At 32.6% G+C, this 27,802-nt stretch overlaps 4 protein-coding genes, 1 long non-coding RNA gene and 1 pseudogene across 7 annotated transcripts; 1 reads left to right on the top strand and 5 right to left on the bottom strand.

Moving 5' to 3' along the window:
• Positions 1 to 945: 945 nt before the first annotated feature.
• LOC130509197 (sugar transporter ERD6-like 15) lies at positions 946 to 4,911 on the top strand (annotated as a pseudogene).
• A 1,604-nt stretch (positions 4,912 to 6,515) lies between these two features.
• On the bottom strand, positions 6,516 to 8,510 carry LOC130510165 (uncharacterized). Its single transcript, XR_008943851.1, has 4 exons — positions 8,397 to 8,510; positions 7,316 to 8,216; positions 7,058 to 7,195; positions 6,516 to 6,974 (listed from the first exon to the last, which is right to left on the bottom strand). It is a non-coding gene; the product is annotated as an uncharacterized LOC130510165 (long non-coding RNA).
• A 5,409-nt stretch (positions 8,511 to 13,919) lies between these two features.
• Positions 13,920 to 16,937, bottom strand: LOC108843898 (probable FBD-associated F-box protein At1g32375). The gene is made up of 4 exons (XM_018617050.2): positions 16,821 to 16,937; positions 15,733 to 16,636; positions 15,488 to 15,622; positions 13,920 to 14,358 (listed from the first exon to the last, which is right to left on the bottom strand). The coding sequence occupies exons 2-4, from the start codon at positions 16,597 to 16,599 to the stop codon at positions 14,080 to 14,082; spliced, it is 1,281 nt and encodes a 426-aa protein (XP_018472552.1). The 5' UTR covers positions 16,600 to 16,636; positions 16,821 to 16,937; the 3' UTR covers positions 13,920 to 14,079.
• A 4,378-nt stretch (positions 16,938 to 21,315) lies between these two features.
• LOC108843896 (probable FBD-associated F-box protein At1g32375) lies at positions 21,316 to 23,316 on the bottom strand. 2 transcript variants are annotated; one of them, XM_018617048.2, is made up of 4 exons: positions 23,176 to 23,316; positions 22,076 to 22,936; positions 21,830 to 21,964; positions 21,316 to 21,736 (listed from the first exon to the last, which is right to left on the bottom strand). In XM_018617048.2, exons 2-4 carry the CDS (start codon positions 22,934 to 22,936, stop codon positions 21,452 to 21,454), a joined length of 1,281 nt encoding a protein of 426 aa, XP_018472550.1. In that variant the 5' UTR covers positions 23,176 to 23,316; the 3' UTR covers positions 21,316 to 21,451. The 2 variants fall into 2 exon arrangements, with proteins under 2 accessions (XP_018472550.1, XP_018472551.1); XM_018617049.2 differs by having other exon boundaries at positions 22,076 to 22,971; positions 23,176 to 23,310.
• Positions 23,317 to 23,526: 210 nt separating this feature from the next.
• LOC108845912 (probable FBD-associated F-box protein At1g32375) lies at positions 23,527 to 25,403 on the bottom strand. Of its 2 annotated transcripts, none has more exons than XM_018619113.2 (4): positions 25,306 to 25,403; positions 24,265 to 25,173; positions 24,041 to 24,175; positions 23,527 to 23,949 (listed from the first exon to the last, which is right to left on the bottom strand). In XM_018619113.2, exons 2-4 carry the CDS (start codon positions 25,114 to 25,116, stop codon positions 23,671 to 23,673), a joined length of 1,266 nt encoding a protein of 421 aa, XP_018474615.1. In that variant the 5' UTR covers positions 25,117 to 25,173; positions 25,306 to 25,403; the 3' UTR covers positions 23,527 to 23,670. The 2 variants fall into 2 exon arrangements, with proteins under 2 accessions (XP_018474615.1, XP_018474616.1); XM_018619114.2 differs by having other exon boundaries at positions 24,265 to 25,152; positions 25,306 to 25,396.
• Positions 25,404 to 26,202: 799 nt separating this feature from the next.
• On the bottom strand, positions 26,203 to 27,796 carry LOC108846554 (probable FBD-associated F-box protein At1g32375). The gene is made up of 3 exons (XM_057005683.1): positions 27,069 to 27,796; positions 26,814 to 26,948; positions 26,203 to 26,732 (listed from the first exon to the last, which is right to left on the bottom strand). Exons 1-3 carry the CDS (start codon positions 27,528 to 27,530, stop codon positions 26,454 to 26,456), a joined length of 876 nt encoding a protein of 291 aa, XP_056861663.1. The 5' UTR covers positions 27,531 to 27,796; the 3' UTR covers positions 26,203 to 26,453.
• Positions 27,797 to 27,802: the final 6 nt, after the last annotated feature.

Here is a 27,802-nt window from a genome sequence, read left to right as displayed (position 1 = left end):
AAACCTCTAGTTCTAAGTGCAAAGAATACATACTGGTTTTCTTTGTTACTCAATCCTAAAAGTTGTTCTTTTTCCGATCCATCCATATATACTGTGATTCAAGAGTCCATGATTTGTCTACCAAACAAAAATTCTGTAACCTTATTTTTGATACAATGTTATCCTTACGTTTTAATAGCGTGGCATGTATTCAATGTTAATATGCTATTGTATGCTGCATGCGTATAATTCTAATTCAGTAACGCGTTATGTTAGCATTTATATGCGCATATGAAATTTCTGTTTAAGGTAGTGTTCTAAACACGTTAAGCGTTCATTACGCGCTAGATAACTGTATGGCGTCTAACCGTATAGACGAGCGTTTAAACTGGGTATATACAAATATATACTTTTACACAAAATATAAGTATAAGATTAATATGTATACATTAGTTTTGAAAAAAACTGAACATAAAATATATTGTTAACTACAATTTATGTATAAGTATATAGTTTAAACATATATAAATAGTTTTAAATAAGAAAAATTAAAACCATTTTAAACATATAAAGATGATTAACTTTAAATGATTTTGCAACAAATTAAACCCTGTTTAGAAGGATGTAACACTTTGATTTTCTTGTTGATTAGAACAAAGAGATTGGTGAAAATTTTAAATGTATTTTTGTGTGTTTTCTTATAATGTCAGTTGGATAAGTTACTGTATTTCCCATGCCAATTTCTTTTAAAAAAAAAAATTGACCTTCTCAAATATCTTAAGTAAAATTATTATTTTTAAAAATGTGTCCATGAAGGAGAAACAAAAAAAAGAAACACGATTTGTGTGTTTCAGTTCCGCATTTGTTGCTTCACGTACGAGACCAACGATCATACAAACTCACATTGAATCTGTAGGTTTAAATATTCTACCTTGGAAAAAAAATCAAGACTAGTGTAATCTAATTGATAATATCAGATTTCAAAAAAATGGCCGAAGAAGTTTCATTGTTATCTTCTCCTTCTGAATCATCTACTTCACTTCTGTCTGAAATATCAAATGCTTCCACTAGAGCTTTTGTCTTTGCCTTCACTGTCGGTTCTTGCGGCGCCTTTGCCTTTGGATGCATCGTAAAGTTCTTCTTAATCTTGATTGTTTTTTTATTCTTAAATTTCTATTAATTTTTGGATTTTTGCATGTTGAAATAACTAAATTTATTGATCACAGATCGGATATTCGGCTCCTACACAGTCAAGTATAATGAAAGACTTGAATCTCTCCATAGCAGATGCAAGTTCAATTTTGTTTATTTTGGTTTTATTTCCGGTTATCTCTCCTGTTTGATTTTGGTTCATCTAATTTTCAAATATTATTTTTTCCAATTTGTTCTCAGTACTCACTTTTTGGATCGATATTGACTGTGGGACTAATTCTTGGAGCATTAATCTGTGGGAAATTAACAGATTTGGTTGGTCGTGTCAACGTAAGTTTCCACTTGACAACAAATAATTAGTTCTTATTTACAAATTGGTTTTCATTATTTATTTAGTATATATCAAACGGAATTTGATCATACGCAACTTTTGGATATGATAACCTTTCGTGATTCTTTTTTAACCAGACTATATGGATCACTAATTCTCTTTGTACTCGGCTGGTTTGCTATTGCATTTGCCAAGGTTTTTGCTATTGACTGAGTTTCTTCTTTATTTTACAGTGTTGAATTTCAATAATGATCAAATATCTGATCATTATTTTGTTCTTTAATATTTTGAGAAAAGGCTGTTTGGCTGCTCGATCTTGGAAGGTTGTTGCAAGGTATCTCGATCGGAATTAGCGCATATTTGGTATGTTAGATGCTTAACCACTTTCTATTTAATTTTCGTCTTTATTTTATGAACTGATTTTATATGGATTTGAAATTATTTTGCTTGCAAAATGTAAGTTTTTTTTTTGTTAGAGATTTCTTGAATCGGTATATTCAAAATGTTTTTATGAACTTTTAAGACTTAAAATTTGAATTTATTGAAATGAGATTAAATATTCGGATATATGTATCTAGTTAGGTTCTTTTTATTTATTTTGTCAAAGTATATATGTTCTTTTTGGTAAGAGATTTTCTGTAATAAAGCATATAAAACTGATAGCTATTTATTAATCATAGGGACCAGTTTACATTACCGAAATAGCACCAAGAAAATTGCGGGGAGCTGCTTGTTCCATGTCCCAGGTAAATCAAGAAAACCAATATCTTGAAAAGTAATTAGTGTTTCTCCAACACAATTTTCCTATACCTTCTACAGTTATTTACGGGCGTTGGTATATCCGTCGTTTATGCACTTGGAACAGTCGTTGCTTGGCGCAATCTAGCCATTTTGGGTATGGAAATGAGATAATTTCTCATCAAATGTAAAAGCAATCGTACGTCTCCTTTTCCTTAGTGGACCAAAACATAATAATTGTACTGACGGGTTCGTGTTTTGGCTTTGGACAGGTTCGATACCTTCTCTTATGATTCTGCCTCTTCTTTTCTTCATCCCGGAGTCTCCTAGATGGCTAGTACGCATTTAGTTATTTTTGCATTTATGCTTATGTTTACATGTTAGATTTAGTATTCACTTCCAAAGAAACATGAAATTAATTAGTGTTTCTGTCGAATGTCCTATATACTGAACAAAATAACCTTGAAAATATGTGCTGTAGGCTAAAGTTGGGAGAGAGAATGAGGTTGAAGAGATTTTGTTAAGACTGCGAGGAGCAAATTTTGATGTATCAGATGAAGCAGGAGAGATATTAGTAAGGATCTATATGTATGAATAATCATATGATCTATGTATATCTTTTTACTACAATAGTTCCCCAACATTTTGATGCTCATCAGGCATATACAGAACATGTTAAACAACAAGGAGACGGTGATCACGGTTTCCTCAAGTTATTTCAGAGAAAATACACATCCTCACTTACTGTAAGTACTCTCAAGACAATGTTGTTGTTCGTCTATCTTGATTTAACAACCCATTTGGTTTACACAGATTGGAGTTGCTCTTATAGCTTTGCCTCAACTTGGAGGTCTTAGTGGTTATTCTTTTTACACTGACTCCATTTTCATATCTACGGGTAAAATAACTCTTCTTCTTGAATGAAATCTTGCTTTTATATATTTATGTATTACCTTAACGATGATTGTCGATAATTATTTGAGGATCAGGTGTATCGAGTGATGTTGGATTTATATCGACATCTATAGTTCAGGTTTACCGATATCAAGTGACCTTGATTAAAATCCCAAGTCCTTTTGAATATATATATATATATATATATATATATATATATATTATATATTCGGTATATGCTTTTACCGATCATTGTATACACATTTTTGTAGATGCTTGCAGGCGTTTTAGGTACGGCGCTTGTGGATGTATCCGGAAGACGTTCACTCCTACTGGTAAATAGAATTTATAACTCTTTGGCGTAAATGTGCATAACTATAGTAGTTTCTTCGGTTTCTGAAGAAACTCAAGGTGAAATTTTTTGAGTGATTGTCAAGGTTTCTCAAGCTGGAATGTTCTTGGGTTGTCTTGCCACAGCCATTTCGTTCTTCTTGAAGGCATGCTTACTATTCCATCTACTTTACTAACCATTTTTGTTTTTTTTTTTGTTGAACTTGTTGTTCAAACGGGGTTCTCTTATTGCGCAGGAGAACCATTGCTGGGAAACAGGAACACCTATACTGGCTCTGATTAGTGTCACGGTAACTAATAAATAAGATCATCGAAATAAAAAAAAGGTTTTAAAGAAATAGATCAAATCATTTTAAATAAAATAAAACTAAACAGTTTTGTTGCCAAAAGATTCCAAGTTCTGTTTTATACACAGATTTAGATTTAGGAGTTAATGTTTACTATTCACGACTTAGGGTTTTATTTAAGGTTTTGAAAGTTTAGTTGAAGAATTAAACTATTTTGTTGATTTATAAAAAGATTATAGGCTATTCTCTTAGTTTTAATATAAAGTTTATATGATATATTCAATTTTCTTTTTTGAGAAAAAAGTATATATTCAAAATTCTGCGGTCATAACTATGATTTGCGTCTTTGTTGAAATAGTTGTACTTTGGATCATATGGATTAGGCATGGGATCAATACCATCGATCATTGCATCGGAGGTTATATTATTAAAAATGTTTTTTAACATGTAAACGTTAAATTTATTGTAATTCATATTTCTATTATATGTTATAGATTTATCCAGTAGATGTGAAGGGGGCAGCGGGAACAATGTGTGGCTTGGCCAGCTCTATAAGCGCATGGCTCGTTGCTTACTCTTTCGGTTTCTTGTTTCAGTGGAGTGCCACAGGTAATCTTTCAATATTATATAATTTAAGATAAAAATAAACGATATTGTAACAACTGCTAGATTTTGAAAATAAATACTCCTCCGTTTCATATTATTTGTCGTTCTAAGTCTTTACACACAGATTAAGAAAACATTTAATTTTACATTTTCAAAATAAAAATACTATTACCAATACACATCAACAATATAAAAATAGAATAGAGAATATTTTCAATAAATTTTGCATTGAAAACCGAAAAACGACACTTATTTTGAAACAAAAATTTTGCTCTAGAACGACATATAATTTGAAACGGAGGGAGTAGCTATTAAGTTGTAAGTTTATTCAACTGCAGGAACATTTCTGATGTTTACCACAGTGACTGGCATTGGATTTGTGTTCATAGCTAAGCTTGTTCCAGAGACTAAAGGAAAATCTTTAGAAGAAATCCAATCTCTTTTCAGTTTTTAGGGATTCTCCTTGTGAAAATTCTACAATATCAACAGACATTTCCCCCAAAATAGAAAAAAGTATGGGTTTAGCTTTAAACCTTATTACCTCAACTGTTTTATTTAATAGGCAATCCACGGAATCAATGTAAAAGCTTCACCATTTTGTATATGATTTTAATATATAATCTGGAACTGCTAGGTATCAAATTTGTGTTGTGCCATCGTGATGAAATTCATAACTTGGATAACGAATGGACCATGTTCAATAACATTTTTTCCTAAAGAGTATTTTGACTTTTATTAAATTTTGAGTACACAAAATTCTGTGTATAAAAGAGATAATCAAAGTGTTTCTTGTTTTAGATTAGAGTACAAACTATGCAAATAAAGTTTTAGTATTGACGCAAAGATACTTTATGATCATTTGCTATTAGTGAATTTCTCTATCTTTTGCACAGTGCGTTTTGTTTTTTTGTTAAACTGTAAATGTTATATAAATGAACAAAAGATTTTACCACGAAGATCTTAGATCTGTGCCATCTTAGCAAAAAAGAAATAAAAAAACAAAATAGATCACTGAGAATATTAGATTACAAGAGAGTCTACCGCAGCCACATCGCCATGAGGTCTTGGAAAGGTTTTCTTAATCTTCCTCATGAGTGTAAGCTTCTCTCACATTGCGTTTTGTTAATGCCCACTAAAAGTTCTATAAAAATCAAAGTTTATAATGATTATCCGACTTATAATAGTTAGTCATGCAATGGTTAATTAAATTGTGATAGTTAATCAAATTAACCATAAACTCAATAATTTGTAACGACATAATAAAAGAATTTTTAACAGCTTACTTACATCTCCAACATTCTTCTATAATTTAAGTGTAATCGTAGAGCCACTAAACAACACTAAGCAATATGAATATATGTAGATATTATATTGACTAAATTTTCATCTAAATGACTAAATTACATGGGTCCCTAATTATATTGCATATTCCTAATTCCCAAAAATTAATGTTCTATATAGATCGATTTTTTCGTTTCATTTTGGGCACAGAAAATATAGACAAATTTCTATACTGCATTATATTGGACTATGATAAACTGTGCTTATATCATTCACGAAAGCTACAGAAAGCCACATCCGAATTTTCTTGAAACGGCTACACATCATAGCTACACATGTATATTCTAATTATAAAAGTATCTTGATATTAAGGAGAAAACTACAGCCAAACTTTCTAGCAGGTCCAAACACAGATACCTAGGAATGTTATGATACTATTGCTTCAATTTCAAAGTGTTTGTTTTCCACATTAACTCAACCCCTAACATTGTCCTCACACCTGTTGAGTATCTCACAATTAAAGATTTCGAATGTACTTTAACATCATCATTTTAACCTGACTTCGATACCAATTACCTAGCCAGTCTTTTTGTTAGGTGACCCATTGTTTTTTTTGTTTAGACCATACAAAATGTATAATAATCATCCCATGAAGGATCAATTAAATTAGTGCACTATATCTAATGTTCATGTTGCACTTATTATGCATATGCTTTAGCCAAATTCGCTTAATTGACTCTAAGCCGCAGAAAGACTAGACTACTAGCCTAAGGCCTTAAATTTCCAGTTTTCAAAGGAAAAAGCAGTTATAGATCTTAAAGTCTTTTAGTTTTTTTGGTCAGATGCCCATCTAAACCAAGAACAAGTAGATCCCTAAAGTCTCTAAACAAGCGAAGTTTGTTGAAGTTTCAATTAACCAAACAGTGTACAGTTTAGCCTAACAGCAAAGTCAATAATAAAAAAAAAGCAAAAAGTTTTGATGTTCCATTAGTTTTTCTACTTAGCGAGAGAAAACATAAAACGTTATATGATATGTCTGACCAAACACGATGTTACTTGATATGTCTGACAGTCTGACTATAGCTTCAGTTGAATACAACCTGGCAGATAGGTGAACTCCTGAACGACAATGCCAGCTCCTTAATTTTCTTGTTAGAGTCGGTGGATCTAGAGGAGATAGTCACCTTTCTTAAACATCGACCGTTTCTTAATATATATTCCACCACTTTTTTCTCTTTTTTTCTTCCTTCATAGCTTTCACATTCGAGAGTTTCAAGACTCGATAGCAAACATTCAGGAACTAAGCTCGGTTCACTCCAACATGGGTTCGGATCATCCGCTTGATAGCCATACTGCTGAGATAAACAGTACAAGAGACAAAAGAGTGAATTTAAAAATAATCAGGTCAATGACACAGAGTGAATTTTAAAATATATACCTGAACAAGTTTGAGAGTTCGTAATTTAGGAGAATCTCTGAGCACACACATAAGTACGTTCAGCCACTGCCTCTCACTTCTGCAGAGCTTAAAATCTACCAGGCGGTGGAAGATACAACCACTACTAGGATATGCATCCTGCAAGTCCATGGTGGAAGATATAGAATCGTTAGTCATTGTTCCATTACTGATTCTGAAAAGAAAAACAAGAACCCTGATTGGAGTTATGGAATTGTGATAAAGAGACGACTAAAATACCTCTAAGGATGATAAACGTAGATAGAGAACCCTGACTGGGGATATGGAACTCAGAATATTGCCAGAGTGTCTATAGTAAAAAAGTCAATATCTGCCGTTACAAGGTGAGGCATTTGACTCTGAAAGACACAAAACCCACCAGTAGAATCATCAATAGTCAAAGTATCCAACGAAGGAGCATCTATCACAAACCCTTCTCCAGCGTGGCTATCTTTTGGAAGGTCCATCGCACATATATAAAGTCTTTAGAGAAGGCACTCTCACGGTGAAAACAGTAACATTGTCTTCAAGACATCGGTCCACATGCAAGTCTTCAAGAACAGGACAACTGGATAAAAAACTTTTGACATATTCATCGCCACCTGGGTATTCGATGGATATAAGACTCAATTCCATGAGAGATAGGAAAGACACGGGTGAAGAAACAACATCAGGAAGAACCACGTTGTCAAGTTTCAACTTCACAAGCATTCCGGATACCGTGTACAAGCTTTTAGGAAGGATGGCTGGATCTGTACAAGGATATCTATCAATCTCGATGACCAGCTCAAGCACATGGCGCCTAGATACAGCTCTAGCCCATACTCCTCAATATTATCAACATCACTAGACTTTTCACTAAGCTTGAAACGCACATACTCTAGTACTGGTGCCTCGTGCAAAAGCAAGGATCTGTCTACAAACCTCGAAAAACTCTCTTTCGTGATATTACTATTGCCATCATCGTATACAAGTCTTGGCACATGCATCCATAGAAACTGCCACCGTTTAGACAAAACCATTGTGGTCACAACATCTTTGGTAGTAGGTAGAAAGGACAAAATCCTCAAAAGAAGATGTTCAGGCAGATGAGTTATCCTATCCATCACAGATCCGATTTCAAATCCCAAGCTTTCAGCTTCTGCATGCAACACACCAAAGGCTGAGATTTTTTGTTTGTTTTTAAAGCTAACAAAATGGTTGTGACATTCTTTCTACCCAAACTAGTCATGATTGATGAGCAAACTCTTTACAAAATCAGACTTTCTTCAGACACTGACACCATTTCGTGTAAGAATTTCGAAGAAAATTAGAGGCTTACGGAGATTCCGAGGATGTGGATGTGGAGCTGATTCAGAGATCGCCACTCCTCACGGAGCCAGTTCACTAGTACATACTTTGAAAGCTTGGGTTCGACACGGGACGTGAATCGGGGAAGATGAGATGACAAAAGAGTATTTTTCGAGTCAATGTGTGAAGACTTGGGCTGGGTTTTTATCCGGCCCGGCCCAATATACAGTTTTGTTCTCTAACGTGATCCTCATATCTTCTTTCATTCCTCTCGATTTAAAGGAAAACTAGATTTTGATCCGCGCTTTCAAAGCGCGGGATATTTTTGACAAAAACTTCATATAATCACAAGCATTTTCTCTTTATTTAAGTAGATATGTGCATAAGATTTGTAACCCGAAGTTCGAACCAAACCCAAACCAAAAGAAATCTAATTTTTACATGGTCTAAAAATAAAACAGGTATAAAACATATACGAATCCAAAGTGTTATTATTCAAACACGAACGAATAACCAAAAAAACAGAAAAACCCCAAAAATCCGAATAACTGATCCATATGTCCAAATTAATCATAAATATAAATATTTGAAACATAAATATATACTTCAAATATTCAGTTCTATATTTATTTTGAAATAATATCTAAAATAAGTTTAAATTTTAAATAATTATTTTAAAAAGAAATAATTATTTATTGTGTTTTGCTTTTAAATTTTAGATTTAACTTCAAATATTTCCAAACCGAACCAATATAATCTGAATCCGGAAACGATATATGGTTAATTTATGAGTTTTATGATATGATACAAATTAAAACTAAAACCATTGTGTTATATCCGAACCTGATTTGTAATACAAATTTACCAGTATGAAACTTAGGATGTGATATACCAAAATTCAAAATATCCAGTATGTATTCTAACAAATACTTAAACGTTCAAACCTAACTACAAATGTGTTTTAGGTTTTAGTTAATTTTATATTTGATAAATATTTTAATGTTTGTTGGAACAACCCGTAAAACTATACTCATAAAAATATTAATAATAACATATTTTATCGTTTCACTAAATATTAATAATATTTAACTACTAATATTTATTTTATTAAATATATATATATCTGTATATTTCAGTACTCTATCTATAAGAATTAATTCTTTTATATTAATTAATAAAATATAATTAATTAGATACTTAAATTTAGTGTTAATATAAATTAAATTTATTGTTTAAAAAACAACAAATTGGTTATTTAATTCATTAATTTTAAATGAATAAGATTTCAAATTTTATTTGTTCAATATTTTTAGATCTTTTAATGTAAAAGAAATTCAAAGTTATTATTTTTTAACAAAAAATAAATTTGTACACTATGTATCTCATGTTTCCAAAACCTTTGATTAGCCCTATATATTCCAAGAAGATAGTCTAGATTTTGACCAGTGTTATTAAACCCGAATCGAACCGGCGGTCGGACCAGCTTCAACCACGAACCGGACACAAATGCGGTTTGGGTTAATGATAAAACCCTATAGTTGAACCGGTTAAAACCCCCTATCGAACCGTTAAAAACCCGTGAACCGACGACCCAACGAACCGGCTAAACCATGGTTCTTGTATAAACCAAAAAATTATTAATGAAACAATTAACATTTTCTTTTTAAAATAAAAATAGGGTTTCAGATTAATAAAGTAAAGCCGTCTCAATCATGGTATAATTTTTAATTTTATTTTATAGTATAAATTTTTAACTAATGTGTCTATAATTTTTTTAAAGCTCATGAAGATTTGGAGTGACAAAAATCTAGAGAATAAAATTTAAATGTGTTTTTCTATGGATTTCAGATTTGAACTATTACATTGTTTTACTTTTATTACATTTTCAGTATGGTACTTTTTAATTTTTTTTAATACTATGGTTATTGAAATATTTTATTTGATATAATATTTATGTTTGTAAGAATATACATATTCAAAATATCATTAAATTCAATTTAGTCTAATCAAATCTGGATCGAACCCGGTCGAACCACATTGACCCATGACCCAAAAGAATTCCGGTTCGCTTGCCGGTCCGGTTTTAACAACACTGATTTTGACCATTATTTTCGAACACTGTGTATTTCGTAAACAGAAAAATGTGAATATTGTGTTGCATCAAACATAGGAATAGGGTACATAATGTTAGGCAAGATTATAGTTGAGTGGTTTTAGGAAATATTGTTATTTAGTTTAAATAAATAATCAATATAATTATAAATTAAATAGTAGTGGCACACTTGTAATTACTTTGAAAGTTTAAGGGGATGTCAAAAAAAAGGCTGCTGTTTTAATTGTATTGATTCCTTAAAAATACACGGTCTGAATTTCTTTTGCTAAAAAAATATACAAACGTTTTTGGCTTCCCAAAAAATACACAAACTAATTTTGATTGTCCATAAAATACACAAACTTTTGAATTTTGAAGGTTTCACACCTCGATTTTAACGGTGTAAACAATGACTAACAGAATAGTAAGACGCCGTTAGACGCCGTTAACTCTGAATAAAAAGTTCATGTATTTTATAGACAACCAAAATTAGTCCGTGTATTTTTCGGGAAGCCTAAAAAGTTCGTGTATTTTTTCAGCAAAGAAAATTTAGTATGTGTATTTTTAAGGAATTTTCAAATGGAGTTTGGATATTTCATATCCTATTCAGATGCTAAATATCTGGACCCAATACAGATCCAAAATTTTATATTTGTAAACTTTCGGTTTGGTTTTGGACTGAATATTTTCGGATCAGTTTCGATCCAAGTTTTTGAATCCGGCTAAAATATCTAGACCTAATCTTGACATTTTAGTCGGATTCAAAAACTTGGATTGGAACTGACCCGAAAATATTCGGTCCAAAACCAAACCGAAAGTTTACAAATATTTGTTGGGTCCAAAACTCTTATACTTGAAAGAATTGAAACCAAAAAGAACTGATCCGTATAGACCTGAGTCTAATTAAATCGACACGAATAGATTCAATCCGACAAGATCTTTCTGCTAACAATTTTGTTATTATTTTTGCAATATTTTTTAGTTTTGTTTTTGTAACAGAAACATTTTTAATTAATATGAAACTTTCAATGTAAAATTTAGAGTTGTTTGTGAATTTTTAGATATATATGATAGATTTCGACTAAATTGGACTCAACAAATATTTGTAAACTTTTGGTTTGGTTTTGGACATAATATTTTTGGGTCAGTTCCGATTCAAGTTTTTAAATCCGGCTAAAATGTCTAGCCGGATTCAAAAACTTGAATCAGAACTGACCTGGAAATATTCGGTCCAAAATCAAACCGAAAGTTTACAAATATAAAATTTCGGACCTGTATCATGTGATATAGAATGTGTTTTTTTTCAGGTCTTTGGGTCGGGTTTGGGCCTTTTTCCGGATCTGGATTTTTCAGATCGAAAATATCTGGTCCAAAACCAAACCGAAAGTTTACAAATATAAAATTTTGGATATGTATTGAGTCCAGATATTCAGCCTCTGAATAGTATATGAAATATCCAAACTCCATTTGAAAATTCCTTAAAAATACACATACTAAATTTCCTTTGCTGAAAAAATACACGAACTTTTTAGGCTTCCCGAAAAATACACGAACTAATTTTGGTTATCCATAAAATACATGAACTTTTTAATCAGAGTTAACGGCGTCTAACGGCGTCTTACTATTCTGTTAGTCACTGTTTACACCGTTAAAATCGAGGTGTGAAACCTTCAAAATTCAAAAGTTTGTGTATTTTATGGACAATCAAAATTAGTTTGTGTATTTTTTGGGAAGCAAAAAAAATTAGTGTATTTTTTCAGCAAATGAAATTCAGTCTGTGTATTTTTAAGGAATTTTCTCCTCAAGTTAACTCTTTTATCAAAATATTTGAAACTAGACATGGACATTTTATCTGTATCTAAAAATTTAAAGTAGAACTGATTCCAAAAGTATTTAACCTGAAACCGGATAAAAACTTACAAATATTTAGTTGGATCTAAAACACATCTACCCGAAAAACTGGAACCGAAAAAACCGATTTTAATAGACAGAGACCATAAAATATCTACTCGAATAATTATAAATACTTCATCCGTTTTAAAATATTAAAATATTACATGTTTTGAGTTTTTACACTTATTAATGAAACACATATAATATTAATATTAAATATTTAGTTTTTTGGGATTAAAATTTTCCTATAACTGTCAACCAATCAAAATTTTATAAATACAAATTTTGTTTTCTGAAATTTACAACTTATCATTATTATCTATTAAAAATACATTGAAAATGTATAAAAATACATCTTTTTAAAATAACTTGTTTTTTGTTACCAAAAAAACTTGTTTTTTTCTAAAACATGATTAATTTGAAACGGAGAACGTACCATTTATTTTGTAATTGTATGAAAGTTACTTTTCTCAAATTTAAAATATGAATATATTAGATTTCAAAGTTAAGTTTTCACTTCATTTCACAAATTGAATACTAAAATCTAAACTTATATATACATGTAATAAAATAAAAATGACATTTTCTCATAAATTACTTTCATCTAATTTTAAATATTTAAGTTAAGAAAATTTATATAGAATAGTGATCATATTTTTCTTAAAATTCAAAACTTAAATTTTAAAAGCTGATTAAAATAAATTATAAAACAGAGATTTAAATAAAATTATATAAAACTTAAAATACATAAAATATGGATGTAGTTATAATTTCTATTAAATAAAAATTTTGTAAAACAAAAATAATTATGTATTTTAAAAATGCGAACCAAAATCCAATATCTATTACAAAGAAACGCGAAACTAACATTATGCAGAAGGTCCAAGCAAATATTCTTCTTCTTATGAAAGAAGAACACATATTCCTTGGAATAATAAGAAACAAATCATCCTCAAAAAGTTTTCTCATTTTGATGGGGAACACCATCAAAATAAGCTGAGGCTGATGTGTTACTCTAACAATCATCCTCAAATTTATTTTTATGAAAACTGGTAATTTACATTTTAGTCCTCGATATTATTTATAATTAATTATGGTCACTAAAATTTCATAATTAAACTCTTATTTGAAAGATACTAAAATAAATATTTTGAGAAAATAATAACATGCAGTCAAATATAAGTATAAATAGTATAAAATGCTAACGTATATATTGTTAATTGAAATATTCTTAAGAAAATATAACTATAAGTGCTAAAATATGATATATAAAAGTTATTCATGCGTTTGTAAAACATATATAATTATAAGGGCATATTGTTTACGCCTTCAAAATTTAAAGGGATAAATGTATGTTGGAAAATAAAATTCCTGAAAAATAATGGGATGTTGGAGATGCTCTAAGAGAGTTGGGTATCCCAGTTTTTTGGGTATAAAATTTTAGTGCCCAATTGAATGATTCATAAAATTCGGTTTGGTACGGTTCAGCTTTTTTCGGGTCTATCAATTCGGTTCGGTTCTTTGGTTCCGATTTTTTTGCCCACCCCTAACCTAACTGCAAATCCATACTTAAATAAAGTTATAAAATAGGGCAAAAGCAAATAAGATAAACTAGGGAAATATAATAGTTTTGATGTTTCATTGGAAGAACAAAAGAAAACATAAAACGTTATAATAGCTTATCTAGGATTCAGACCAAACACGATGTTGCTTGACATGTCTGATAACTTCAGTTGAATACAAGCTGGCAGATAGGTGAACGCCTGAACGACAATGCTAACTCCTTAATCATCTCCAGTTTCTTGTCGGAGTCAGTGGGTTTAGAGGAGATAGTCACCTTTTTCAAACATCGACCCTTTCTTAAGATATATTCAACCACTTTTTTCTCTTCTTTTGTTCCTTCATAATCTTCCCATTCGAGAGTTTCAAGACTCGATAACAAACATTCGGGAACTGAGCTCGGTTCACTCCAACTCGGGTTCGGTTGATCAGCCTGAGAGCCCTCTTTCTGAGATAAACAGTACAAGAGGCGGTTGTGAATTTAAAAATAACTAGACCTTGACCTGCCCGACCGGGCGGATATTTATTTTCTGTTTTTAAATTTTGTTTTTATATTAAATGATGAATTTGTAATATTTACACATAAATTTCGATTGAAAATTAATTTTGCAGTTATAATAAAACTTAAAATTAAAAGCTTAATAAAATATTTTGATACATAATTTAAATTTCTTAATAAAAATAATATAGAGGTGGATCATATTTTTTTCCAATTTCAAAATCTTAGCATCCCAATAAAATAAATTTATAAATACATAAAATATATAAACCATATTTGGAACAATATTTCTATCAAAATAAATTTGTTAAAGAAAAATAATTTAGCGATGTTGTTGTTTATTTCTAGAGTTTGACCCGTGACCGTATAAATATTTGCTTTCATTTTAAATTTTATTTGTACTAATGGTATGATATATATATATATATTTACATTAAAATGTATTACATAATTATTAATAAAACATTTTAAAACATAACAATTTTATTTATTACGTTGAATAATTATATTTTGTGATTTTGATCGTCTATTATATCACAGTGTATCATATAAACAAATCCAACATTTATAACTTATTATATTTATATTATGAAACCATTATACTAATAATATATGAATAAATTATTTTATATTTTATTTATATATTATATAAATTGATTATGATGTGTGATTTTTATTTTATTATTTATACCAATAAATATTAAAAATATTTAACATGTTAAAACGAAGTATATTGGGAAATCTATTTTCGTAAATATTTGATTAAGAAAATCTATTATTTAAAGTAAGAAAATACATTAAATGCTTAAATCTATTATTTAAATTAGGAAAAGATAAGCATACTTAAATATAAGTTCAATAAAGACAAGTATACTTAAATATAGGAAAAGATAAGCATACTTAAATATAGGTTCAATAAAGACAACTATAATTAAGGAAAATTAATTTATTACTTCAGTGGCATTCTAATGTAAATAAATTCAAAAACTTAGAGTCATTTTCAAAGTGTACTTCTATTTTAATAATATAGATAAGGTCAAAGACAAAAAAATGAACTGGGTTGAAATTTACATAATACCTGAACAAGTTTGAGAACTCGTAATTTAGGTGAATCTCTGAGCACACACATAAGTAGGTTCAACCACTGTCTCTCACATCTGCATAGAGTAAATTTTACCAGACAGTGGAAGACACAACCACTAGGATATGCGTCCTGCAAGTCCATGGTGGAAGTTTAGATTGTTTAGTCATTGTTGCATGACTGATTTTGAATAGAAAAGCAAGAGTGCAGATTGTAGAATGATAAAGACACGACTAAAATACCTTTGAGGATGATAAACATAAAAGGAGATCCTTGACTGGAGTGATAGAACACAGAATCTTCTCAGAGTGATTATACATAATGTCAATATCTGCCTTTACAATGTTATGCATTTCTTTCTCAAGGACACAAAACCCATCTGTGCGATCAAGAATAGTAAATGTCTCCAAAGAAGAAGCATCTATCACAACCCCATTTGGTTCGTCGCTATGTTCGTCATCGTCAGTTAAATTAGACATCCCTAGAATCTTTAGAGTCGGCACTCTAACACAGAAAATAGTAACATTGTCATCAAGACATCGGTCCACATAAAACTCTTCAAGAACAGGGCAATTAGTTAAAAGCCTGTTGACATATTCGTCACCACCTGCGTATTCGATGAATACAAGACTCAATATCTTGAGAGATGAGAAAGACACCGGTGAAGCAACATCATCAACAAGAACCAAGTTCTCAAGTTTCAACTTTACAAGCATTCCGGATACCGTGTACAAACTCTTAGGAATGGTGGCTGGATCTGTCCAAGAAATACCATCAATCTCGATGACCAGCTCACGCACATGGCGCCTAGCTACAGCTCTAGCCCACACTCCAATATTATCAACATCACTAGACTTCCAACCAAGCCTGAACTGCAAATAGTCTAGAACTGGAGCCTCGTGCAAAAGCAATGATCTGTCTACGAACCTCGAGAAACTTTCTTTCGTGATATTCCGATGCCTACCATCGTAGACTAGTCTTGGCACAAGCGTCCACAGAAACTGCCACCGTTTAGACAAAACCATTGTGGCCACAACATCTTTGGTACTAGGCAGAAACGACAAAATCCTCAAAAGAAGATGTTCAGGCAGATGACTTATCCTATCCATCACAGCTCCGATTTCAAAACTCCCAAGCTTTCAGCTTCTGTAAGTAACACACCAAGCTTTCAGCCTCAGGATATCAAAAACACGAACAAAATGGATGTAAAATTCTACACAAACAACAACGCAGAGTCAAAGCTACCACTTTATTCATGACCTAACTACTCTTTACTTTCTTCGACACTGACACCATTTCGTGTAAGAAATTCTAAGAAAGTGAGGCTTACGGAGACTCCGAGGATGTGAAGCAGCCGCTGCGGTGGAGTTCACGGTGGAGACAGGGTTCGATAGGCGGCGTGAAGTCTCGTCAGTGACCAACTGGGGAAAATGAGATGACGTAAGAGCAGCTTTCGAGTCATGATGTTAAAAGACTTCGGCTGGGTTTTTATCCGGCCCGGCCCAATATACAGAGAGATCGTTATATCTCCACATCCAAACGGTCTGTCAAATAATACACTGATTCAGTAAAGTTCCCTCCCAGTCCCAGACTTGGAAGAACTGCAATGCAAATTATAATAAAGGAAATTTGCCAAGATGGAAAAAAAAAACAACGTGGTTGTCTCTTTAATATATTACCTTTCCAGTAGCTAACTTTTCTCGAGTTTCTCATTTAGTAGTTGTTTTGTCTGATCATATTTAGTCTCCAAACTCTCTAGATTGTGGGCTTTCTTAGAGATTGTCTTCTATAGACTCTGTAGATCAGTGCATTTTCTCTTCGTTTTCATCTTCATTGTATATACATAATCTGATTTTATGTGCCGATAACCATTACATCTATTACACTTGATTTCTTTTATTTTTATTTTTGAATAATGAACAAATTGTTTTGACATGTCCAATATCATGATAATTAAAACACCACTTCATGCCTTTTGTCATGGTTTTTTCATGTTTTTGAATAATTAGGTGAATAGATTCTTCAAGTTTTTGAGCTCTTTGGATGTCTTCATCAACTGTAATTCTAGATTCTTGAGCAAACTTTAAAAACTTAGATTCTAATTCCATCTCCTCAGTTTTTAGTATCCTTACTACCTCAGCAAACTTGAGTTCATTGGTAAATTTATTGCAGCTTTATGTGCTGCAATGTTGGTAGATAAACATCGCAAAAAATTCTTCACCAATTTTGCATCTTCGTAATTTTTTGACTAAAACTTGTGTTTCATTGGCTATGAAGCTAATTTATACACTGAAGTCTCATATTTTTTCATCACCACTCATCCTTAGAGCATGCCCATTAGAGGTTTTTAAGAAAAGTTTACACGTTTTTCAAGAAAAAATATTATATATTAAAGAAGAAGAAGTGAACTCGGGACGCAGAGGTTTGCTGGAGTGATACCGATTCGTCACTGTTCTGCGGTCCCCACGACACGTGTCAGCCCACGATAGGTTCGGCTATTATTATTTTTTTTTTTTGAAAAAGTCTAACGAAAAAAAAAAAATAATCAAAAAAATTACGGGGGGAAACGAGATGGGGGTTTTTACTGATGGGCATGCTCTTATGTCTTCAAATTTTGTTGCAAACAAGTCCAATCTTATTCTCCTAACACTCACAGTACTCTCAAAAGCATTTTTAGTATATCCCAAATCTTCTTAGCTGATTCACAGCTCTGTATAAGCTCAAATTGCTTTCCATCTACTGAAGATTGTATCCAATGCTTTCAAATTAAAATTTGAAAGCTTTTCTTTGTTGCAGTCCACTTTGTGTTTGGTTTAGGTGTATTTAAGCCATCATCTTGCATCATGCATGGTTCCAGAGGCGGACCTATGTGCACGGTAGGGGTGTCAGTTGCACCAGGTTAAATTATAGAAGTTAGATTTTTAACCTTAAGACAATAGATACTTTGGTTAAATTATTGTTAGTTGACATCCCTTAACTTAAGCTCAAACTCATACGTTTCATATTTTTAAGTGATTATATCTTTTTCTTTTTAGTATAAATAATTTATTTTAACTCTAATAATATTATGACACAGGTTAAAATGCATGCTAGGTCCGCCACTGCATGGTTCTTCTCATCGAGATTGAACAACTGTCCATACATCTTCATCAGTTCCACATAAGTTTGCTCTCATTCTCGCTTTCTACCACCATAATTCACATCATTCAGCAACAACATATTATGTGCCAAAATCAACATATTCTATTCTCAGGGTCTAATCATGGTTCGAAAAACCTTCTTCGTTTATGTGTCATGTTCTGATATTGATTGTAAAATTAAGATTCAGCGAAAACTTAAGGCACAAAATATTTTCAAGAACAAGTATCTTTTATTAGAAATATTTTACACAATCTATTATAGATTTACTTGATCTGAATTACACGACTCGACACTGATTGATTTCTAATACATCCAACTTGCTTGATTCAACACATGTTGATTAAATCTACCAATTCACTCAGCTACGAAGTCTCAAACCCTTTGTGTTTCTCTCTAAAAATTACAACATCAAAAGCTCTAATCTCAACTTTAGGTAAAAACGAAGATATATAAGATAATCTTTTTTCTATTATCTAATATACTATTTCTTATATTTTAGCACACGTACAAAAGTCCTCCAATTTGTGACCTAATAGCATTTTTAATGTTTATTTCGTCAATCAAACATATAGAAATATTTAACATTATCACATTTTGACGTTTCTTTTTTATTCTCTAAAATGTGTATAACACATCATTCTTCATGTCTAACATATATAAGAACCAAATCTCCACCACTGCAGCAACCTCTTAAACTCCAATTTCCTGAGCTTACAACAAGAACACCCAACCGCTTAAACAAAAATGATTTTTTGTTGTTGTTGATAACACCTACATCTGGATATTCATTTACGACTCAGAAATCTGACATAATCTAGGTTGCGAAAGTTTCATCGGACATCCGCTTCCCATTTCGGAACCGGAATCGGAATCAGAAACTTGTGGAAACTTACAAAATCTTGCTTCCAAAACGTTTCTAAAATATTATCTTTAAAAACACTTTGCAAGCTTACGATTCCGTTTTGGAATCACGCTTTTGTTCTTTTTTTAAACACAATGACATAAATTAATAAAAACATATAATCGAATAGTTTTTAATTTATATAAATCCAAATTTTAGTAGTGATGAAATAGAGAACATAGAAATATACAAATATTAAAACTAATACTATAAACTATTTTTATGCACTGAATTTCTTTTTAAAGATATATGCATTGAAGTTTTTATTAAATATATATGCATTAAAGTCTTTATTAAAGATATAGCATATATTCAAATATATTGTGTCAATAAATTTATGCAGTATTAAAAATAGTTAATACTAATAATTTCTTTTAAATTAATATATTTGTATTTTCACAGTTTTAATATGAAATCATTTCAAAATTATTGTGAATGAATAATTTTTTTTTTAAATTTAAATCATATAATTTCAGTCCTAAATTTAATTAAAAATCTTTCATTTTATAATATATATACTATATGTATATATGGATATACGCTTTCTATACGTATCCGCTTCCTAATTTTTTAAAAAATCTCACTTATACGCTTCCACACATTTCCGCTTCCATGTATCCATTTCTGTTTCCATGAACATATTATTAAAATAAAAGTATCAGTTAGAATTGCCCCTTAATTTTACACGTATTTACACTACTATACCATTGAGAATTAAATAATACTTCCTATTTTAATGTTTTGTCTTTTCCACTAAGATTAATCTGTTTTCCTAAATTAAATTTAGATTAAATACACGTCATTCACTTCTCCGTTAAATCAATGTCAAAAATCTTTATTTTTATCAGCTTAAAAAATACATTTTTATTGGACAAACAATACATGAAAATTATAATATTAACTCTTTATTTAATAAATATGAACGATAAAGTATTACCAAATTTAAACCGAAACTAGATAAATATCCAAACGGATCTAACATTTTGGTATTTTGAGAACCAGAACTAAACCTGATCCGAATTAAATATTTCGGATATTCAAATGTATTTGAAACATATTTATATACATGAATATGTTAGTTATTTTTAGAGTTAATATCCAAGATATAAGCTATTTTAAAGTTGTCTAAAATATTTGAAATATAAAAAATAGTCAAAAATAAACTTCTAAAGTAGATAAACAATAATCAAAATACCAAAAATACTTAAAACATATATTTATTCTCCATCCAAATATTCAAGTTAAACCTGTTTTTAATTTTTAATTTAGGTACTTTGGCTGGAGTTATATAAATTAATATTTTATATTATTTTTATATTTAGATTTAAGGAAATTTAAAGTATATATAAATTTTGAAAATTTAAAAATAGTTTGAACGGGTTATCTGAACCTGCAAAGATCCGAATCAAACTTAAACCAAAATTTATAAAAACCCAAAGAAAGATAGAAAATTTAAACTCGAAAATCTCAAACCCGAATAGATTTTAACCAAATTCGAGTGGATACCCAAATATCCACCCCTAGTTTAGTCAATGTAAAACGATCAAATATTATAAATACATCATTTAGTATAAATATATAAAAACTAAAACAGAATATTAATACTTGTGCGGTCGCACTGATAAAGATTTAGTGTTTTTTTGAAATTATATACATGTTCCCAATCCTGAGTACTAGAATTACTAATGTATTTATCCAACATGCATACCAAATAAGTTATATCTAAGTACCCCCTAACTGGTTTATCAAATGCAAGGGGTTGGTTTCCAGGGTTAAAACCTCCTTGAAACAAAATGTTATTTTAGAAAAAAATTTCCAAAAGTTAAAGTTGGAAGAACAAAAGAAAACATAAAACGTTATAATAGCTAATCTAGGATTCAGACCAAACACGATGTAACTTGACATGTCTGAGTATAGCTTCAGTTGAATACAAGCTGGCAGATAGGTGAACGCCTGAACGACAATGTTAACTCCTTAATCATCTCAAGTTTCTCCTCGGGGGCAGTGGGTTTAGAGGAGATAGTCACCTTTCTTAAACAGCGACCGTTTCTTAAGATAAATTCCACCACTTCTTTCTCTTCTTTAGTTCCTTCATAATCTACCCATTCGAGAGTTTCAAGACTCGATATCAAACATTCGGGAACTAAGCTCGGTTCACTACAACATGGGCTAGGTTTAGGTTGATTAGCCCGAGAGCTATGGTGCTGAGATAAACAGTACAAGAGACACTGAGTAAATTGAAAAATAATCTGGTCAAAGATACAAAATGGATTGGAATGAAATATATAGGCATATACCTGGTCAAGTTTGAGAGTTTGTAATTTAGGTGAATCTCTGAGCACGCACATAAGCAGGTTCAACCACTGCTTGTCACATCTGCATAGAGTAAAATTCACCAAACGGTGGAAGACACAACCACCAGGATATGAATGCTGCAATATATATAAACATATAGACAATTTAGTTATTCTTCCATTGACTGATTCTGAAAAGAAAAACAAGATGTGCAGATAGTAGGATGATTAAAGACACGACTTAAATACCTCAAAAGATGATAAACATAAACAGAGATGCTTGACTGGAGTTATAGATCCCAGAATCTTCCCAGAATGACCATAGAAAACGTCAATACGTGCCTTTACAATGTTAGGCATTTCATTTTCAATGATAAAAAACCCATCCGTACAATCAAGAATAGTAAACGTCTCCAAAGAAGGAGCACCTATCACAATCCCTTCTCCATTGTCGCTATCTTTGTAAGGTGCATCACACAAATATAAAATCTTTAGAGAAGGCACCCTCACGGTGAAAACGGTAACGTTATCATCAGGCCATCGGTCCACAAACAAGTCTTCGAGAACCGGACAATTAGATAGAAGCTTGGTGACAGATTCATCACCACCTGGGTATTTGATGGATACAAGACTCAGTTCCTTGAGAGATGGGAAAGACACGGTTGAAGAAACATCAGCAGCAAGAATCACGTTCTCAAGTTTCAACTTCACAAGCATTCCAGATACCAAGTACAAGCTTTTGGGAAGGACGGGCCGTTCTGTACAAGAAGATCTATCAATCTCGATAACCAGCTCACGCACATGGCGTCTAGATACAGTTCTAGCCCATACTCCGATATCAACATCACTAGAATTTTCACCGAGATTGAACTGCAAAGATTCTAGAACAGGAGCCTCGTGCAAAAGCAAAGATATGTTTACAAACCTCGAAAAACTTCCTTCTTCCCTGGTATTCCAATCGTCATCATCGTAGACTAGTCTTGGCACAAGCGTCCATAGAAACTGCCACCGTTTGGACAAAACCATTGTGGCCACAACATCTTTGGTACTAGGCAGAAACGACAGAATCTTCAAAAGAAGATGTTCAGGCAGATGACTTATCCTATCCATCTGAGATCAAATTCAAATTCCCAAACTTTCAGCTTCTGTAAGTAACACACCAAAGCCGCGGAATATCAAAAACACGAACAAAATGGATGTGAAATTCTACTACAAACTAGTCATGCATGATTCATGAGCAAACAACGCAGAGTCAAAACTAGACCTTAGCAGCAAGTGACCTAACTCTTTACATAATCAGACTTTCTTAGACCATTTTGTGTGAGAAAATCGAAGAAAGTGAGGCTTACGGAGATTCCGAGGATGTGGATGTGAATGTGAAGCTGATTCAGTGGTCGTCAGCCTCAATTCAAAGTCACGGCGGTGGGGTTCACGGAGGAGACAGGGAGTGAAGTCTCGTCAGTGACCAGTTGGGGAAGATGAGATGACGAAAGAGTATCGTACCTTTCGAGTCATGTTAGACTTCGACTGGGCTTTTATAAGGCCCGGCCCAATATAGAGACGTGATTGTCATCATATCTCCGCATCCAAACGGGCTCACTTGCTTCTTTATTTCTTCTCAAATGGGAATTGACCCAGAAGTATTCAATATGCAACATGAAACCGAATCATAAACTTATAAGTATTTAATTAATAGTTTTGGTATTTCATTGTTTCTTCTACTTAAGAGAAAGAAAATAAGAAATTCAAAGAGCAAAGTTTGGAAGAAAACATAAAACGTTACAATAGCTTATATCTAGGATTCAGACCAAACACAGTGTTACTTGACATGTCTGACAGTAGCTTCAGTCGAATACAAGCTGACAAACCGGCGAACGCCTGAACGACAATGCCAACTCCTTGATCATCTCCAGTTTCTTGTCTGAGTCGGTGGGTTTAGAGGAGATAGTCACCTTCTTTAGACAGCGACCGTTTCTTAAGATAAATTCCACCACTTCTTTCTCTTCTTTTGTTCCTTCATAGTTTGTCCATTCCAGAGTTTCTAGACTCGTTAACAAACATTCGGGAACTAAGCTCAGTTCACTCCAGATCGGGTTCGGTTGATGAGCCTGATAGCCTTGTTTCTGATATAGACAGTACAAAGAGACGCATGTGAAATTAAGAAATAATCAAGTCAAAGACACAAAATGAATTGGGTTGAAATTTACATAATACCTGATAAAGTTTGAGAGTTCGTAATTTAGGAGAATCTCTGAGCACACACATAAGTAGGTTCAACCACAGTGGCTTACATCTGCATAGCTTAAAATTCACCAGACGGTGGAAGACCCAACCATTAGGATATGCATTCTGCAAGTGCAATTTGTTTAGTCATTATTCCATGAATGGTTACGAAAAGAAGAGTGAAGAGTAGAGATAGAAGAAAGTTTCTTATATACTCTTGGGAATGATAAACATAAACAGAGATCCTTGACTTGGGTTATAGAACTCAGAATCTTCCAAGAACGACTATCGAAAAAGTCAAAATCTGCCGTTACAATGTTAGGCATTTGATTCTTGACGACACAAACCCCTGAAGAATCGTCAATAGTAAACGTCTCCAGAGAAGGAGCATCTATCACTAACATTTCTCCACCGTAGCTATCTTTGATATCACGCATATATAAAATCTTTAGAGAAGGCACTCTAACGTTGAAAACGGTAACGTTGTCGTCAGTCCATCGGTCCACATGCAAGTCTTCAAGAAGAGGACAATTGGATAAAAGCCTGTTGACATATTTGTCACCGCCTGGGTATTTGATGTTATCAAGACTCAGTTTCTTGAGAGATGGGAAAGACACGGGTGAAGAAACATCATCAGCAAGAACCATGTTGTTAAGTTTCAACGTCACAAGCATTCCGGAAACCGTGTAAAAACTCTTTGGAAGGATGGCTGTAGTTGGAAACGAAGATCTATCAATCTCGATAAACAGCTCGCGCACATGGCGTCTAGCTACAGTTCTAGCCCACACTCCAATATCATCAACATCACTAGACTTTTCACCAAGCTTGAAACGCACATAGTCTAGAACTGGAGCCTCGTGCAAAAGCAATGATCTGTCTACAAACTTCGAGAAAGTTTCTTTCGTGGTATTCTGATGGATATCATCGTATACTAGTCTTGGCACAAGCGTCCATAGAAACTGCCACCGCTTAGACAAAACCATCGTGGCCACAACTTCTTTAGTTGTAGGCAGAAACGACAAAATCTTCAAAAGAAGATGATCAGGGAGCTGACTTATCCTATCCATCTGAGATCAAATTCAAATTCCAAAGCTTTAAAGCTTCTGCATGCGACACACCAAAGCCTGAGAATTTTTTTTTTTTTTAAAGCGAACAAAATGGTTGTGACATTCATGAGCAAACTCTTTACAAAATCAGACTTTCTTCACACACTGTCACCATTTCCGTGTTAGAAAATCGAAGAAAGTGAGGCTTACGGAGAATCCGAGGATGTGGATGTGAAGCTGATTCAGTGATCGTCACTCGTCGTCACGGAGGATATGAAGTCTCGTCGATGACCAATTGGGGAAAATGAGACGACGAAAGAGTATCTTTCGAGTCATGTTAAATGACTTCGGCTGGGTTTTTGTCCGGCCCGGCCCAATATACAGAGAGATCGTTATATCTCCACATTCAAACGGTGTTTTCATCCTAAATCACCACTTAAATAACAGGGAATTTTAATCAGATCTCAAAATCATCTAGAACTCTTGATTCAATACACCCACCCCCTAGACAATATGATATATATGTACATATCATAACGACTAAATTTTCATCTTAACTTCGTGAGTCCCTAATTATATTGCATATTACAAATTCCCAAGAATTAATTAATGTCCTATAGATTGATTTTTTTCAGTTCATTTGGGCAAACAGAGACAATATAGACAAATTTCTATACTAGACTATTATAAACTATGTGCCAATACAAAGCCACATCCAAGTTTCTTGAAACGGCTACACATCATAGGTGATAGGACATTTTGATATATATATTTTTTTTTTGATAAATGACATTTTGATATTCTAATTATAAAATATTAAAGAGAAAACTACAACCAGACTTTGTAGCAGGTCCAAACACAGAGCTTGGAACTATACGATACAAGTGCTTCAATTTTCAAAATGTTGGTTTCTTCACATTGAACTCAACCGCTAAAATTGTACTAACACTTGTTGGGTATCTCGCAATAAAAGATCTCAAAGGAACTTTAATATCATCATTTTAACTGACTTGGATACCAATTACCTAGCTAGTCTTTTTATTAGGTGGTCTATTGGCTTTTTGTTGAGACAACAGAATCTATAATAATCATCCCAGGAGTGATCAATTCAAGTAGTGCGCTATATCTAATGTTCATGTTCGCACTTACTATGCATATGCCTTAGCCGAATTAGCTTAATTGACTCTAAGCCGGAGAAAGACTACTAGTCTAAGGCCTAAAATTTCCAGTTTTCAAAGGAAATGGCAGTTATAGATCCTAAACTCTCAAAACAGGCGAGAGAAAACATAAAACGTTATAATAGGTTATCTAGGATTCAGACCAAACACGATGTAACTTGACATGTCTTGACTATAGCTTCAGTTGAATACAAGCTGGCAGACAGGTGAACGCCTGAACGACAATGCCAACTCCTTAATCATCTCAAGTTTCTCTTCTGGGTCAGTGGGTTTGGAGGAGATAGTCACCCTTTTCAAACAGCTACCGTTTCTTAGGATATATTCCACCACTTCTTTCTCTTCTTTTGTTCCTTCATAATCTGCCCATTCCAGAATTTCAAGACTCGATAACAAACATTCGGGAACTAAGCTCGGTTCACTCCAACATGGGCTCGGTTGATTAGCCTGAGAGCCATGGTACTGAAATAAAAAGTACAAGAGATGCATGTGAATTGAAGTGCTCACAGACACAAAATGAATTGGGTTGAAATATGCATATACCTGATCAAGTTTGAGACCTCGTAATTTAGGTGAACCTCTAAGCACACACATGAGTAGGTTCAACCACTGCTTGTCACATCTGCATAGTGTAAAATCTACCAGACGGTGGAAGGCACAGCCACCAGAATATGTATCCTGCAAAGTAATTTCCATGTGGATTTAGTCATTATTACATGACTGGTTATGAAAATAGAACAAGAGTACATATGCCAGAATGATCAAAAAAAAAAAAAAAAGAGACGAATAAAATTATACCTTTGAGGAATATAAACATAAAAGGAGATCCTTGACTGGAGTGATAGAACACAGAATCTTCTCAGAGTGATTATTCATAATGTCAATATCTGCCTTTAAAATGTTAGGCATTTCAGTCTCAAAGACACAGCCAGTAAAATCATCGAAAGTCAACGTCTCCAAAGAAGGAGTATCTATCACAACCCTTTCTGCATCATCGCTAGTTTTTTGTTTGTTACACATAGTTAATATCTTTAGAGAAGGCACTCTAACGGTGAAAACGGTAACGTTATCACCATCAGGACATCGATCCACAAACAAGTCTTCAAGAACAGGACAATTAGTTAAAAGCCTGTTGACAGATTCATCACCACCTGGGTATTTGATGTTATCAAGACTCAATATCTTGAGAGATGAGAAAGACACCGGTGAAGCAACATCATCAACAAGAACCATGCTTTTAAGTTTCAACGTCACAAGCATTCCGGATACCGTGTACAAACTCTTTGGAAGGATGGCTGGAGTTGTACAAGAAGTTCTATCGATCTCAATGACCAGGTCACGGACATGGCGTCTAGCTATAGTTCTAGCCCATACTCCAATATCAACATCACTAGACTTTTCACCAAGCTTGATCTGTAAAGATTCTAGAACTGGCGCCACGTGCAAAAGCAAAGATCTGTCTACAAACCTCGAGAAACTTTCTTTCGTGATGTTATTATTGCCATCATCGTATATTAGTCTTGGCACAAGCG

This window comes from Raphanus sativus, chromosome 3 (genome assembly GCF_000801105.2).
Source record: "Raphanus sativus cultivar WK10039 chromosome 3, ASM80110v3, whole genome shotgun sequence".
NCBI classification, from domain to species: domain Eukaryota; kingdom Viridiplantae; phylum Streptophyta; class Magnoliopsida; order Brassicales; family Brassicaceae; genus Raphanus; species Raphanus sativus.
Note: the sequence above shows the minus strand (reverse complement) of the source record. Positions and strands in the feature narration are given on the sequence as shown.